This window comes from Rhinatrema bivittatum, chromosome 7, assembly GCF_901001135.1.
Source record: "Rhinatrema bivittatum chromosome 7, aRhiBiv1.1, whole genome shotgun sequence".
In the NCBI taxonomy this organism is placed as follows: Eukaryota; Metazoa; Chordata; class Amphibia; order Gymnophiona; family Rhinatrematidae; genus Rhinatrema; species Rhinatrema bivittatum.
In genome coordinates, this window is record NC_042621.1 from 34052396 (window position 1) to 34068048 (window position 15653).

The 15653-nt window shown below is 47.3% G+C and overlaps 1 protein-coding gene across 1 annotated transcript in view; it reads left to right on the forward strand.

The window, feature by feature from the left end:
• Positions 1-15653, forward strand: part of LOC115096148 (sulfotransferase family cytosolic 2B member 1-like) — a 37266-nt gene that overhangs the window by 8999 nt on the left and 12614 nt on the right. The window contains exons 2-4 of the mRNA XM_029610659.1: positions 5597-5805; positions 6939-7065; positions 8043-8134. Of these exons, the coding sequence (XP_029466519.1) occupies positions 5597-5805; positions 6939-7065; positions 8043-8134 (428 nt within the window). The remainder of the gene's footprint in view (positions 1-5596; positions 5806-6938; positions 7066-8042; positions 8135-15653) is intronic.

Sequence of the window (15653 nt, forward strand, 5' to 3'; positions counted from 1 at the left end):
TAATAAAACATTAAATTGATGATAAATGTCTCTCTATTTTTGTTATATGTTGACAAGAGGCGTCTTAGGCAGAAAGTCGTTCTGTGTCTCCGCAAGAAGTTTTCCGCTACTTGAAAAGTCTTTGCACACTTTTGCTCGTCACTACCGGCTAAATCTCAAAGCGCCAGCCTTTTTGGGCTCAAGTACTGCGAGCTGAGCTAGCCAGGGCCCACCCTACATAGGGAAGCTTTGGTACATCCCAGGGTCTAGACTGATCCGGGTATGTACAGGGAAAAGAAAATGTATTCCTTACCTGCTAATTTTCGTTCTGTAGTACCACGGATCAGTCCAGATGCCCACCCTAACGCTACCAGCTCAACTACACAGTTCCTATGATTCAGTACTGTTTGGATGTTGCCGATTGTTCTTTTTGAAAGTTGCTATTTCGGGATGTCCTGTTCTCATCCCAGGTTACCAATTATTGTTTTGATACCTTGCTCCATCCAATACTTTCTTTCCTTCTTGCTTGGATATACTTCATACTGAGGGACCGCAGAGAGGGAGCCTACTTATATATGGGTGTTCTCTCAGTTTTTTTGCTCTGACTCCATCTGCTGGAAGGGGGAGATAACCCAGGTCTGGACCTGATCCGTGGTACTACAGGAACAAAAATAAGCAGGTAAGGAATAATTTTCTTCTCCCGAGACGGGTCTGCGTGTAGGCAGAGCTATGGACAAGCTCTATCCGCTCCCCGAGGATTGCCTGGAAATGCTAAAGATTCCCAAAGTGGATTCTTCAGTATCGGCAGTTACCAAGCATACCACGATCCCCGTGGTGGGAGCCACAGCCTTGAAGGACGTCCAGGACCACAAACCTGAATTTTATCTTAAGAGGATCTTCGAGGTCTTGGCCTTGTGGGTCTGGGCAACAATCTGCAGCAGTCTCATGCAGCGGGCAAGTCTTAGGTGGGTCCAACAATTGCTCAGCACCCAGGACCTCCCATCTGCAGAGGCAGAGCAGGCTGAGAGTTTGGAGGGCGCCGTAGCGTATGGAGCAGATGCCCTCTATGATTTGCTTCGCATGCAAGCCAAGGCAATGGTCTCCGCGGTGTCAGCCAGACATCTACTCTGGCTGTGCATGTGATCCACGGACTCTTCTTCCAAGACTCAGCTGGGCACACTTCCTTTCAAGGGTAAGTTGCTTTTTGGGGAGGACCTGGAACAGCTTATAAATCCTTGGGTGAAAACAACGTCCATAAGCTGCCAGAGGACCGCCCTAAACAGTCTTTTTTTTTTTTTTCCGACACATACCTGCTTTTGGGACCAACACCGGTACAAACACCAGGGCGCGAGGTTCTTTCCCGAGGGGAGCCACTTCCAGGTCTCAGTCCTGGTCATATTCCTTTCGGGGCCATCGTGCCTTCTGAGATGGTAATTCACAACATTTGGCCACCAAGTCCGGCCCCAATGAGATCCGGACGGTCCATTCCTCCGACCAAACTTAGGTGGGTGTGTCTCTCTGTTTTGCAAGGAATGGGCCAAAATTACGTCGGATCAGTGGGTCCTCGAGGTGATAGAACACAGCTAAGTGTTACAATTTGCCCGGGACCTACCGGATCTCTACCTAGTGTCTCCCTGCGGACGCCTCAAGCAGCCCGCTGTCTGCCAGACCCTCACCAGACTCCGAGAGCTTGGAGCGATAGTCCCGGTACCAGTGGAGGAGCAAGGCGCCAGCCAGTATTCCATCTACTTCGTCGTGCCCAAGAAGGACAATTCCTTCCGTCCCATTCTGGATCTCAAGAGGGTCAACCGAGCCCTCAGGGTGCCTCACTTCCAGATGGAGACCCTGAGGGCGGTGATAGCGGCGGTTCGCCCAGGCGAATATCTGGCCTCCCTCGACTTGACAGATTCGATGTGAGCATCAGAAGTATCTCCGCTTCAGCATCCTGGGCCAACACTTCCAGTTCCGGGCTCTACCCTTCGGTCTCGCTACCGCTCCCCGCACTTTTACCAAGGTCATGGTGGTAGTGGCGACAGCTCTGCGCAGAGAAGGAATCTTAGTCCATCCTTACCTGGATGATTGGCTCATGCAGGCCAAGTCGCCGACTCTCTACAACCTAGCAGTTGACCGGGTCCTTGCTCTTCTCACCTCACTCGGGTGGATAGTCAACCTGGGAGCAACCTTCAGCCCTCCCAGGTCCTGGAATTTCAAGGAGCTCGCTTCGATGCCAGAGTCAGAAAAGTATTTCTCCCGGACGCTCGGGCGCTCAAGCTCATGGATCAAGTACACAGCTTTCTTTCTGTCTCGCTTCCCACGGAGTGGGACTACATACAGTTTCTGGGGATCATGGCTTCCACTATTGACCTGGTCCCCAGGGCTTTTGCGCATATGTGACCATTACAGAAAGTGTTGTTATCCTGCTGGAAGCCAGTGTCCAAGCAGTTGCAGGCACCTCTACCTCTCTACCATAGCAGGTATACAATGGTGGCTGTCACTAGCGCATCTCTTGAAGGGGATGCCCTTACTGACTCCGAAGTGGGTCATAGTCACAACGGATGCCAGCCTCTCTGGGTGGGGAGCGGTCTGTCAATCCCAGATGATGCAGGGATACTGGTCCCCAGTCCAGTCCCGTTGGCATATCAATTGACTGGAAGCGTGTGCTGGCTCTCAAGGTTTTTCTTCCGCTACTCCGCCGCAAAGCGGTGTGCGTCCTCTCAGACAATTCCACCACAGTGGCCTATATCAATCGTCAGGGGGTATTCTGAGTCGTCTGTTGGCGCTGGAAGCCGGCAAGCTCCTCGCCTGGGTGGAGCGGCAGCTGGATCACCTGGCGGCCTCCCACATAGCAGGCAAGGAGAATGTACAAGCCGATTTCCTCAGCCATCAACATCTCGATCCTGGCGAGTGAGAGTTATCAGACGGAGCAATGGACCCGATCGTCAACAGGTGGGGTCCGCCTCGCCTGGACCTGATGGCAACCTTGACCAATGCCAGTGCTCCCAGGTTCTTCAGCCGCTGGAGGGAGCACTGTTCGGAATGAGTGGATGCTCTGGTCCTTCCCTGTCCCCACGACGTCCTTTTATACGTGTTTCCTCTTTGGCCTCTAGTGGGAAAGGTCCTATGAAGAATAGAACTTCACAGGGGACCGGTCATTCTAGTGGCTCCTGAATGGCCCTGCATCTGGTAAATTTGGTGAAGGACAGTCCTCTTCGTCTCTGCCATCTTCCTCGCCTGCTACGGCAGTGTCCCGTATTTTTTGACCAGGCGGATCGCTTCTGTCTAGCGGCCTGGCTTTTGAACGACGCAGACTAAGAAAGAAAGGATATAAAGAGGAAGTTATTTCCACTCTGCTTCAAGCCCATAAGCCATCTACTTCACTGGCTTATGTCCGCATTTGGAAAGTTTTTGAAAATGTCTGCGCTGAATCGGGTGTCTCGGCTTGTTCACCTCCAATTTCTATACTTCTTTCCTTCCTCCAGAAGCACCTCTCCAAGGGTCTCTCAGTCAGCTCATTGCGCATCCAAGTGTCCGCTCTCGGCTCCCTCTTAGGCACCATTGAGAGTCACGCAGTAGTGTCTCACTCGGATGTTGTCCGTTTCCTCAAGGGTGCCAAGCATTTGAAGCCTCCCGTCCGGGCCACTTGTCCTTCGTGGAGTCTTAATTTAGTCCTCCGGGCTCTTTGTGAAGCTCCTTTCGAACCTCTCCGTCAGACTACCCTCAAGGATTTGACGCTCAAGACCGTCTTCCTGGTTTCTGTCTGCTCTGCCAGAAGGGTGTCAGAGATTCGAGCGTTGTCCTGTCGGGAACCTTTTCTGTGGTTCTCGGATTCGGGAGTTTCCCTCAAGACTGTACCTTCTTTCTTGCCGAAGGTTGTTTCTTCCTTTCATGTCAATCAGTCGGTGGAGCTTCCCGCATTCTTTCCTGAGGATATAGCGGGTCCACTTGGGAGTGATCTGCGCCACCTTGATGTAAAACGCGTTTTACTGCGCTATCTCCAAGTTACCAATGACTTCCGGGTCTCCGATCATCTTTTTGTTCTGTGGAGTGGTCCCAATAGAGGCAACCAAGCTTCTAAGACTACAATCGCTCGGTGGTTGAAGGAGGCGATTTCCTCGGCCTATATTTGCCAAGGCCGGGTGGTTCCAGAGGGCCTAAAGGCTCATTCCTTGCGTTCTCAGGCTACTTCTTGGGTGGAGAGTCAATCGGTCTCTCCGCAGGAAATATGCAGGGCCACCACGTGGAAATCCCTGCATACCTTTGCTCATCATTACTGCCTTGACATACAGGCTCCAGTGTCTGGTTCCTTCAGTCGGCAGGTTCTTCGAGTGGGACTATCTCGGTCCCACCTTTTGTAGGGAAGCTTTGTTACATCCCATGGTCTGGACTGATCCGGGTACGTACAGGGAAAGGAAAATTAGTTCTTACCTGTTAATTTTCATTCCTGTAGTACCGAAGATCAGTCCAGACACCCTCCCATGTTTCCTCGGTCTGTCCACTCGAACTCCTTTCTGCTTTTTCCTTCTTATAGGAGTATCTCTGCATGGCTCTCTTGGATTCTCATTGAAGGCACCGGAAGCATCTCTTACGATGATCAGGGTTAGTCATGCAAGAGTGTTTAGTTACACAGTTCATTCAATTGTTCAACAACTCTACTAGTTATCTTGTTACTTGCTTGACCTTATGCCTTTTGCTGCTTTGACAATGGTTATACTGAAGGGCTGCAGGGTAGGCTCTGTCCTGATATAGGATACCCTTTCAGTTTTGGTCTGTCTCCATCTACTGGACAGGAGGCTCAACCCATGGTCTGGACTGATCCGTGGTACTACAGGAACGAAAACAGGTAAGAACTAATTTTCCTGTACTGAGTACATAGTGTGTCAGGTACAGCACTTGGTGCAGGGTGTATAGGGTATCAGGTACAATTGCTGTTGCTGAGTGATTCTAGTGCCAGGTACAGCTCTTGGTGCAGGGTGTCAGATACAGCACCTGATGCGGAGTCATAGGATGTTAGGTACAGCATTTGATGTTTGGTGTAAAGGCTGTCAGGTGCAGCACCTGGAGTGGAGTGCATAGGGGGTCGGGTACAGCACCTGGAGCTGAGTACGCAGAGTTTTGAGCACTTGTTTTGCCTCCTTGTCATGTTTCATGGATTGGGCATCCTGGTCATGTCATGTTTCATGGATTGGGCATCCTGGTCCTCGAGGGCTACCAATCATGCATGAGTTAGATTTGCATACACAGTTGGCAGTGCACTCACAACTTCTACATATAAGGAGTTCCTGAGCATGGGACTGGAGTACCATGGATGTATCATGGTAAAAGCTGGCCATAAATGTTAGAAAAACTGAAATCCTGCTGAGGGGCCTGCAGTACACAGTATTGATTGCAGTCCTGCAGGTTGAATACTGCAGCCATGTTCCGCTTGATTTATGTGTATAAGAGCATCTCGTTGATAAACAGAGAACTCAAATGTAAATGGGTCCAGTTGCATGGTTCTTATTCCGTATGGATGCTCGGGTGAAAATGATTTCCAAAGCTCAATATTTACTTCCCCCGATCCCCTGCCATGAAAGTGCTGAAGGCTTACCATCTGCCTTTCCCATTCTTCCTTCCTCAGGCACCACCTGGATGCAGGAGATCTTGACTCTGATTCACAGTAAGGGAGACTCATTGCTGGCTCAGACTGTCCCCAACTGGGTGCGAGCCCCCTGGCTGGAGCACACCTACTTCAGGGAGACTGTGCGGGATGAGGGAGGAGTACGGCTCATCACCACCCACCTTCCCTATGACATTCTGGCACCCGCACTGAAAAAATCCAAGGCAAAAGTGAGTATTGGCCGGACCACCAAGGTGTGAAGGGATAGAAAAGAGGGGAAAGATCCCCCACCAGTGCCCACACCCAATAGAGGGCGGTTCTGATCCAAGTTGAAAGCCCAAAACAATAGGAGGAAATAGCAAAGCCAAAAAAAATGAGCATCAAGTATCTGCTGTAAGAGATAATGCCAGAGGCTTTCCAAAAGAAGGTAATTTAAGTCACCGCTCAGCGGTGAGAGCGAAGTGTTCCTGTAACAGGCAGAAAGGATGAAAGCAGAGCTCTGGGACATTTTACAGTGTAATGAAAGGCTGCAGACCAGAGAAAATCTTGTGACTGACAGAACCCGAGAATTGCCGTCTTTTACTGCATGGACAGTCTGGGCCTCTGAAGGAGGTAGGTTTGGTGATATAACTATTACAAGGGGTTTAGAGAAGCCATGAAGATAAGCTCTGTAACAACAGGGACAGTCAGAGCTTCTGGTGAAGCTTAGTGATATCTCCCTGGTGAGACCCCCAACTCAGGTCTGGATGCCTTATCTCGGAAAGGATGGAGGCAGTTCAGGCTTTGCAACACATATCTTACACAGGAAGTCTTCAGGAATTCAAAATGTACTTGTGGCACCTGGAAAAAGGGGAAAGGACAGAAACATTCCAATATATAGCAGTGTCAGTAAAGTCAAAGGAAGCATTTTCCATATAAAAAAACTCAAGGACAAGGGGTGAAGATATTGAAGCTGGATGGAGGATGGTGCAAAGGAGACATAACTGAGAGGGTGGGAAATGCCTGGAACAGCCACCAGCAGAAGTGATAGAAACCCAGACTGTGCCAGAATTCAAGCATGTTTGGGACAGGCTCAGAGTACAGTGCTAAGGACAGGGTGGGGGGATTCCAGGGTGTTGAGCCCTGTAGAGAGCCAAAAGGGAAGATGACAAAGCTAGTGCACGCAAAGCTGCATCAAGAAGAGAAAGCAAGGTCAACCGACATGAACCTGTAGCAAGGGTCGGATAAATTCTTAGGCAGCGTAAATTGGGCAGACAGGATGGGTCCTTACCTCCCAACACCTACTATGATACTTAATTCTCAGAAAATGTCTTTCTATGTCTGCTCTGACGGGTGATGCTAATGTTCCCTTGTTAATTCTCAGGTGATTTACATTGCTCGCAATCCTAAGGACGTGGCTGTTTCTTATTACCATTTCCATAAGATTGCAAAATTTCTGCCAGATCCAGGGACCTTTGAGGAGTTTTTGGACAAGTTCCTGGATGGCACAGGTTGGTCTCTTCAAACTCTCTCAGCTACTGAAATTTACAGAGGTTAAACTCCATCAGCAGAGATAAATGGATCACTCTGGGAGGATCTGTGACCAGACCAATGACCTTTTACGGTAGAGACAGTGGCTTCAGCATCCCATGCCAAAGACCCAGCAGGGGCTTTTAGCTGCAATTCTCCCATGTTTATAACATGAGACAAACTTATTGCCTCCAATCAATGGTTCTCACCAGTCTGTGTAGACTGCTTAGCAAGAGTTGGCCTTATGACCAATATCACGATACTTAAGTATGTAACCCTTGTTGGAAACCTTTGATTTTGCAAATCCCTACTCTGCTCCTCTCATGTGATGACTCTTGGTTGTAGTTAAAAGAAATTCTTCCCCCCCCCCCCCCCATGTAAGACCAGCTGTCCATTGTGTTTTAGCTTAGTGTGTGCCTGGTCCACAAAGGGTGGCTTATAACCTCCACTGTCTCAGTTAATCAGTCTCACATAGCTTCTTACTCTACTCCCATGTATCATTTAAGAGCAAAAGAGGTTCCTCTGTTATCCTCTGGTAGGAATGTTAGTCTGCCTCCTTGCTTCTATTATAGTGGGGTTGGGTGGAAATTGAACTTTTTTTGTTAATTGTATGTGGGCGCATGGGTGTGTTTGTGGTGGGGGGAAGTTTGTAATAGGCTGGGAGTTTCTCCATTAGCTAGATCAATCACTTATGCATCTATGGTCTAGACTTTGATTCTGAATTTATGTATGAATTGCACTTACAGTATTGATGTTTATATGCTGGCCGTGTATTTTGATATTTCTTGTTGTTCTATTTGTTTTGGATTTTAAGGTACAATGTATAAAACTGGACCTTACTGATGTATGTATTGTATTACTTTTGTGGGCCTTTTGAGGGAGGCGGTATAGAAATATAGCATAACATGACTAGTTCCATGAATGCTCAGAGCAGACAAAGACTCATTTCCTCTTCTAGTGCATTATGGATCCTGGTTCCAGCACGTGAAGGGGTGGTTGAGGCATCAGGAGGACACATTCTTTTACATCACCTATGAGGAAATGCACATGGTAAGGAAACACACACAGCCTCCATAGACCTTCTGCTGCTATTGTGGTAGAAGGCCTTCTCCTGATCTCGGTATAAGGCATCCTTATACTTAGGATTATACGGCTAAAAGTTGCTCTCCTGTTCTAATGCTGTAGTGTACAGTACTCATAGTGGCATTGTTCCCTGCCAACAAAGATGGTGTAGTACACAGTCCTGTGGCTGCCCTATAGCCAATGTAGCCTAAGGCATAGGCACCACTGCAAGAAGGGTGCTGTGACATTGCTGCTTCTGCAGCCCAGAGGAGGACAACAAGAGGAAGGGAGGGAGTTGTATTAGGAAGCAGAGTAACTCTGCTTTGGTCTGTTCTACTTTGACCACTCCAAATTCTTCCCCTTTGCTCATCCCTGCAAGCATGAGGGGAGGGGCTGGATTAGAGAGCAAAACGGGTCTTCTCTGCTCCAGCCTCTTCCTCACCTAGCTCCCCTCTCCTTTCTGCTGCAGGCTACTGGGTGTATGAGAGGCTAGAGCAGGAATCAGAAGTCTGTTCTATGCCTAGGGAAGGGGAGAGAATGGTTGGGTAGGCTTAATAATAGAAGGGGGAGTGCTGGGATCATCCAGGGAAAGGAGGAAGATAGAGAATGTGTGTAAGAGAGAGTGGGGAGTGAAATGGAAGAGAAAATTGATGCAACCTACACTGAATTTCAGGGTGACCACAACTGAAGGGTTTCCAGAAATGGCATTTGCAAAGAGATGGTTGGGTGGAGAAAAGGGAATGGAGGGATGGTTTACTATTTCAGATTACATGCAAACACCATACACTAGAAATGTAACCTGGTCTGACAGTGTCCTATGAAAAGAAAAAGAGATTGTGTTAGAAATCTAGCCAGCTGTGAAGGAGAGGAGGACAGCTGACAAGACATGCTGGAAATGTAGAAAACAGAAAAATCTAGTGAGAGACTAAGCAGTGAAAAGTATTTACATAGTGGGTCAGCGGGTCAGCAAGGTGCTGCTGTGCAAAGGGCTTTAGGTACAGGAGCCAGAGGCCCTGTAGTAAGGTTGTGGCTGTGTGACTCCTATTATGGTATGAAGGGTTTGCTATAAAGATTCTGAGCTTGGTTTTGGCAGGTGCCTGATAGAGGAGAGAGTCTGCTTTGCTGTTAATGAAATCTAGAACTTAATTAGTTTTATATGATTTTTTACTATATTATTTAATAGAAGCAAAAAATGGCATGACATCATGATTTAAAAGCACACAGTCCCTTTCCCTGTACGTACCCGGATCAGTCCAGACTCCTGGGTTCTGTCCACTCACCAGCAAATGGAGGCAGAAAAAGTTCCAACTGTCTCCACCCCTTCTGTGAGGTGCACCTACAGTACGTCAGTATTTTTCTGCCTCCAGCAGATGGTGGAGGTGCAAAACCTACACTCAGGATTCTAGTCAGTTTTGAAAAATACAGACAAAATAGATATTTTTGTTACTTAAAAGAAAAAGATAAATTTTATTATTTCTTATTTTACTTTACTTTAAAAAAAAAAAAAAAAAAGGAAGTTTTTTTTTCTGGAAGAAAGGCAAGCGGAGACTAGCCTCCCAGGAGTTGACAGGTCCTGAGGGGACCATCCTCCCTGGTATTTGAGGCTTTTGGCTTTAGGGGTTGAGAACCCTTGGCTTCAGTTTTTCTGCAGCTTTTGGGGTGATATCGGGGAGCCCAGTTCACTCACCCCACGGAGCAGAGGACCCAGCTTCTTTCAGGTCGTATTTAAAAAAATAAAAAGTTATTTATAGCCTTTTTTACTTTGCCGGTCGGACTCCCCGTTACCCTCTTTAGCTGCTTTGGGCGGTCCGCAGGCTTTTTTTTCTTTGCTTCCATTTTCTCCTCAGCCAGCTCATTTTTTTTTCCACAAATGCCTCGTGGTCCGGTCTGCCGTGCGTGTGGAGACGCGCGGGCTAGAGTCTCTCGCGACGGCCTATGCTCCTCCTGCCTTCGTGGTCCCACTCGGTCTTTTTCTTTTCAACTTTCAGTCACAGACTTATTATTTCGCGAATGGGACACCCCTGACTTGAGATTAAAGGTCAGCAAGGCCATGGATAAGCTATATCCTCTGCCTGAGGATGCTTTGGACCTTTTGAGTGTTCCCAAGGTTAATGCAGTGGTCTCTGGGTATCTGCTGTTACCAAAAAGACTACAATCCCGGTTACTGGTACTACAGCTCTCAAAGATCTTCAGGATTGAAAGATAGAGGTTCAAATTAAAAATATTTTTGAAGTTTCAGCTCTTGGAGTCCGAGCTGCTATGTGCAGTAGTTTTGCTTTAAGAGCAGGACTCCGCTGGGTTCAGCTCCTGCAGAATAATTCTTCTCTTTCTGAGTCTAAGGCTATTCAAGCTGGGTGTTTGGAAGCCGCTGTTGCTTACAGTGCTGACGCTCTTTATGATTTGTTACGTACCTCAGCCAGATCAATGGTTTCGGCTGTCTCTGCCCGCAGACTTCTCTGGTTAAGACACTGGTCTGCAGATGTCTCTTCAAAAGCTCAATTGGGATCTTTACACTTTAAGGGTAAACTTCTCTTTGGGAAGGATCTTGAGGACTTTATTCATTCCTTAGGAGAAAATAAGGTACATTGTCTGCCTGAGGATAGGCCCAGGACAAGGGGATCGTTATCTTCCAGATCCCGTTTATGAGGAAACTGCAGGTTTCACTCCTCCCGCTCTTCAGGTTCTTCTTTTCGGCAACAGCCTGCTAGACAGCAATCTTGGCCTCAGTCCTTTCGAGGATGTTGTTATGGGAGACTTGGTCCCTTCCAGTCCTCTGGTGGAGTGAAAACTTCTCAATGAGATGAGGCCGGTCAGTTCCTCGGTTCCGGTAGTAGGAAACAGATTGTCTCTCTATTTCGAGGAGTGGGCCAAAATAACATCGGATCAGTGGGTCCTTACTGTGATAAAACAAGGCTACGTCTTAGATTTTGTACGGTGCCTTCACGACCATTTTCTCGTCTCTCCATGTTCTTACACTCAAAAGTGTCAGGCGGTGCGGGACACCTTATATCGTCTAAGAGAGCTCTGGGCCATCTACTTCGTCATACTCAAATGAGACGGCACATTCTGGACCTAAAAAGAGGCAATCCAATGTCTGAGAATCCCAAGGTTTCGCATGGAAACCTTAAGAGTGGTCCTGGCATCCGTTCACAAAGGTGAGTTCCTAGCTTCTTTGGACCTGACCGAGGCACATCTTCTCATAGGAATTCGGTCCAACCTGTGGTTCTCGATTCTGGGGGACCACTTTCAATTTTGCGCTCTTCCTTTCGGTCTTGCCACGGCACCCAGGACCTTTACCAAAATAATGATTGTAGTAGCCGCACAGCTCTGAAAAGAGGGATTCTTTGTTCGTCCCTACCTAGACAATTGGCTCATTCGAGCGAAGTCGGAACATCTCTGTCGCTTGACTGTGTGTCTCAAGTTCTTCAGCTTCTGCAGTCATTGGGCTGTGTTGTCAACCCGGCAAAGAGCCACTTAGTACCATCCCAGTCCTTGGAGTTTCTGGGAGCCCTGTTCGACACCTGGCGGGGGAAAGTTTTTCTCACGGAACAACGGATCATCAAACTACAGTGTCAAATTTGGGTCTTGTTCTCCAAGTCTCCTCCCAAAGTCTGGCATTATCTACAGGTTCTAGGCTCCATGGCCTCCACTTTGGACTTAGCTCCGTGGGCATTTGCTCATTTGAGATCACTTCAGTCAGCATTGCTCTCCTGCTGGAATCTGGTGTCGGAACAATTTCATTTTCCCCCTTCCTCTTACAGACTCTGCTCGTTCCAGTCTTGATTGGTGGCTCCTATCACAGAATTTGCATCGTGGAGTGGACCTAGAGGCTCCAGTTTGGACAGTAGTCACGACGGATGCCAGTCTGTCTGGCTGGGGGGCAATTTGTCTCGACAGGTCTGTTCAGGGGCAATGTTCGCCGGAGGAATCTTGTTGGTCGATCAATCGTTTGGAGATCAGAGTGGTGAGACTAGCCTTACAGGCCTTTCTACCGCTTCTTCAGGGGAAGTCAGTCAAAATCCTTTCCGACTATGCAATGACAGTGGCTTATATCAACCGTCAAGGGCGAACCAAGAGCCAGTCAGTCGCGTTCGAGGCTCAGCTGTTGATCGCATGGGCGGAACAACATCTCCTTCGCATTGCAGCGTCTCACATCACCGGGCTCAACAACGTTCAAGCAGACTTTCTCAGTTGCCATCGTCTAGAGCCCGGGGAGTGGGAACTTTCCAAGCAGGCGTTTAATCTCATATGCGAAAAGTGGTTCCATGCCGAGCATGGACCTGCTGGCAAAGTTCCGGAACTCCAAGGCTCCACACTTCTTCAGTCGACATCGAGAGCCAGGGGCAGAAGGAGTCAATTCCTTGGTTCTTCCCTGGCCAATTAGCATTCTGCTTTATGTGTTGCCTCCTTGGCCTCTCATCGGCAAAATTCTTCGGCACATAGAATCTCATCCCTCTGAGGTGATTCTGGTAGCTCCGGAATGGCTGAGACGTCCTTGGTTTTCAGACCTTGTCAACCTCATAGTGGACGGTTCGTTTCGCTTTTGGCACCTTCTGAATCTTCTCTGCCAAGGTCCTGTTTGTTTGGAAGAGGTAGATCGCTTCTCTCTAGTGGCATGGCTTTTGAAAGGCGGAACTTGAAAGATAAGGGTTATTCTGATGCGGTGGTCACTACTCTTCTCAGGTCAAGAAAAACCTCTACTTCCCTGGCTTATGTCAGGGTTTGGGGAGTTCGAATCCTGGTGTGAGGAGAATCAGGTGGTTCCTACTCTGGCTTTGATTCCTGACATTTTATCTCTTTTGCAGGCTGGTCTGGCTAAGGGCTTATCTTACAGCTCTCTCAGGGTACATGTGGCAGCTCTAGGTTGCTTCCATGGGAAGATAAACACTTAATCCTCCTTTCAAAAATCCTTGCCCTTCATGGAGTTTAAATTTGGTTCTTAAAGCTCTTCGTGCTGTGCCCTTTGAGCCTCTAAAGAGGGCTACTCTTAAAGACCTTACCTTAAAGGTGATTTTTCTGGTGGCTATTTCTTCGGCCCATAGGATTTCTGAGCTTCAGGCTTTATCTTGTAGAGAACCATTTTTAAGAATTACAGATTCTGGAGTTTTTTTGAAGAATGTTCCGTCCTTTCTTCCAAAGGTGGTTTCTTCTTTTCACTTGAATCAGTCGATTGATCTGCCATCTTTTCCTGATTCACAGCCTTCGGATCCTCAGTCTAGAGATTTGAGAAAGCTAGATGTGCGGCGCTCTCTATTGCGTTATCTCGAGGTCACTAATAGTTTCCGCTTGTCAGACCATCTTTTTGTGCTCTGGAGCGGTCCCAAGAGAGGGTACAAAGCATCTAGGGCTACTATAGCCCGATGGCTAAAAGAAGCTATTGATTCGGCATACTTACTTCATGAAAACAAAAAAGAATAGATGCCTCAATCTTTTTCCAATGTTTATTAAAACAGAGACGTGTTCGCGTAATGCCCGACTCAGGCCGAGTTTCGCAGCTTAACAGCCGCTGCCTCAGGGGCTACAATTAAACCAGATAAACATCATGTAAGGATTACATCAATATTTTAAATCAACACAATAAACAACATCATTAAGATCTTATAAATATTAAAAAGTTTTTATGAAGAATAAAAATATTTTTTAATTATCACTAAGATCTCAGATATTTAAAATGCAAAAATGCTATTGATATTCAAATGGTGACAACAAACTTTTGTGCAGAAAAAATAAAATAAAAATGTAAAATCCTTATAAAAACAAAAGTAATTGTTACTTAAAATAAATAAATAATCCTTATTCTCCTAACAAACATAAAAATAGCTTTTACCTGGAACACTTCAAATTCAAAGATGAAACTCAGCAATCTTAGTTTCATCCAATGAGCAACAATTGTCTGACCAGCTAAAAGAAATATGTACAAAATTATTTACAATACATACCCCATAATACGTTTAATATATCAATGTTGTACATGTGGTGTAAATTAATAAAGCTCAAAAGAGCCACAAATTTGAGTTAATATATTGTAATAATTAAATTATAAAAGTTATTTATCTAATATTTGGTGACTAAAAAATCGCAAAAAATGGCATGTCATCTATATAAATAAAAATGTTAAATAGTTTGTACGTCGTCGCTAATCTCGCCAACCGCTTAACCGAATGCGTTCAAATTTGCAAACAACATTCACTTCCCATACGGGAAGGATCTTATACACTTCCATTACATATAGGTCACACCTGTGACAGGTAATACAAGTTTAAAAATTGCTTACACAAAACAGCGACATCTGGTGGCCATCAGCGCAAGCGCAACCTCTTACACCTTTCACACACACTCACACACCACCCCCCACCCCCACACAGGGCTATTGTCTTTCATTCACACTCCCTCATAACACACAGAAATCCACACTCATCACACCACACACCCCCACCCACACGCCTGCCAATGTCACTTACTTCACCCACCCTCCCAAAACACACCAAAACATGGATTCCTGGCTGCTACATTGGGAAGCCACGCATTTCACACACCCTCCGAATTTAAATTAAAGTACCCTCTTCCACCGACCCACGCACTGCACTCCGATCGCACACTACACCTGAAACAAGTCCGTGCTTCGCCGGCACCACAGGAACGGTCCGGGATACATCGCATTCAGTAGGGCCGTCGGATGCCAGCAACCAAAATGGCGCCGGCGGACCTTGCCCTTACTATGCTATACGGAGACAACAATGACGTCTGTACACCATGTGACATAGTAAGGGCAAGAGCCCGTCGGCGCCCTATCCTCAGCGGACATTTGCCCTTACTAGGTCAGGAATCCTGACGCACCACTTTCACCGGTGAAGTTTTGCGACATGGCAGCCGGCAGAACAAACCCTAGCACACACCCTCGCCACCCGCCGTCAGTTTACACAGGTAGCCGGGGAGGAGCACGGTGGGGGACCGTTCTTATTTTCCGCCACGCGTTTTTCACGGGGGGGGGGGGGGGGCACTCATTCTCCACATCTCCCGAGAGGGGGGCTGTAGCGTGGGTTGCTCTTTTTCGCTGGGTTGGGGGGGGGGGGACCAGGAAGGTGTGCTTGCATATTTAAACTATTCTTTGCTGGTGCTGTTCATTTGGGGTAAAACAAAAAAAAAACCACACAAACTGTAACCTTTACTGCTCTGTTCTGTTTTTTCAACTTAACCAGGCTCAGCCACAGCAACGTGTGATTGCTTTCAAATTTGGACACAAGCTTCACCTCACATATGGCAAGGTTCTTCTACACTTACATTACATATATGTCACACCGGGGGCTGGTAAAAAAGTTTTAAAATTTGGTTCCACAAAACAGCGACATCTGCTGGACGTAAGTGCAAGCTCTTACACCTTGCACAAAAGCTCACACCCCACACACACATGACCAATGTTTGGGATTCACACACCCTCCGACCAGACACAAATCCACCCTCCTCACACCCCCCGCACACATGCGAATTGTACTTACTTCACACACCC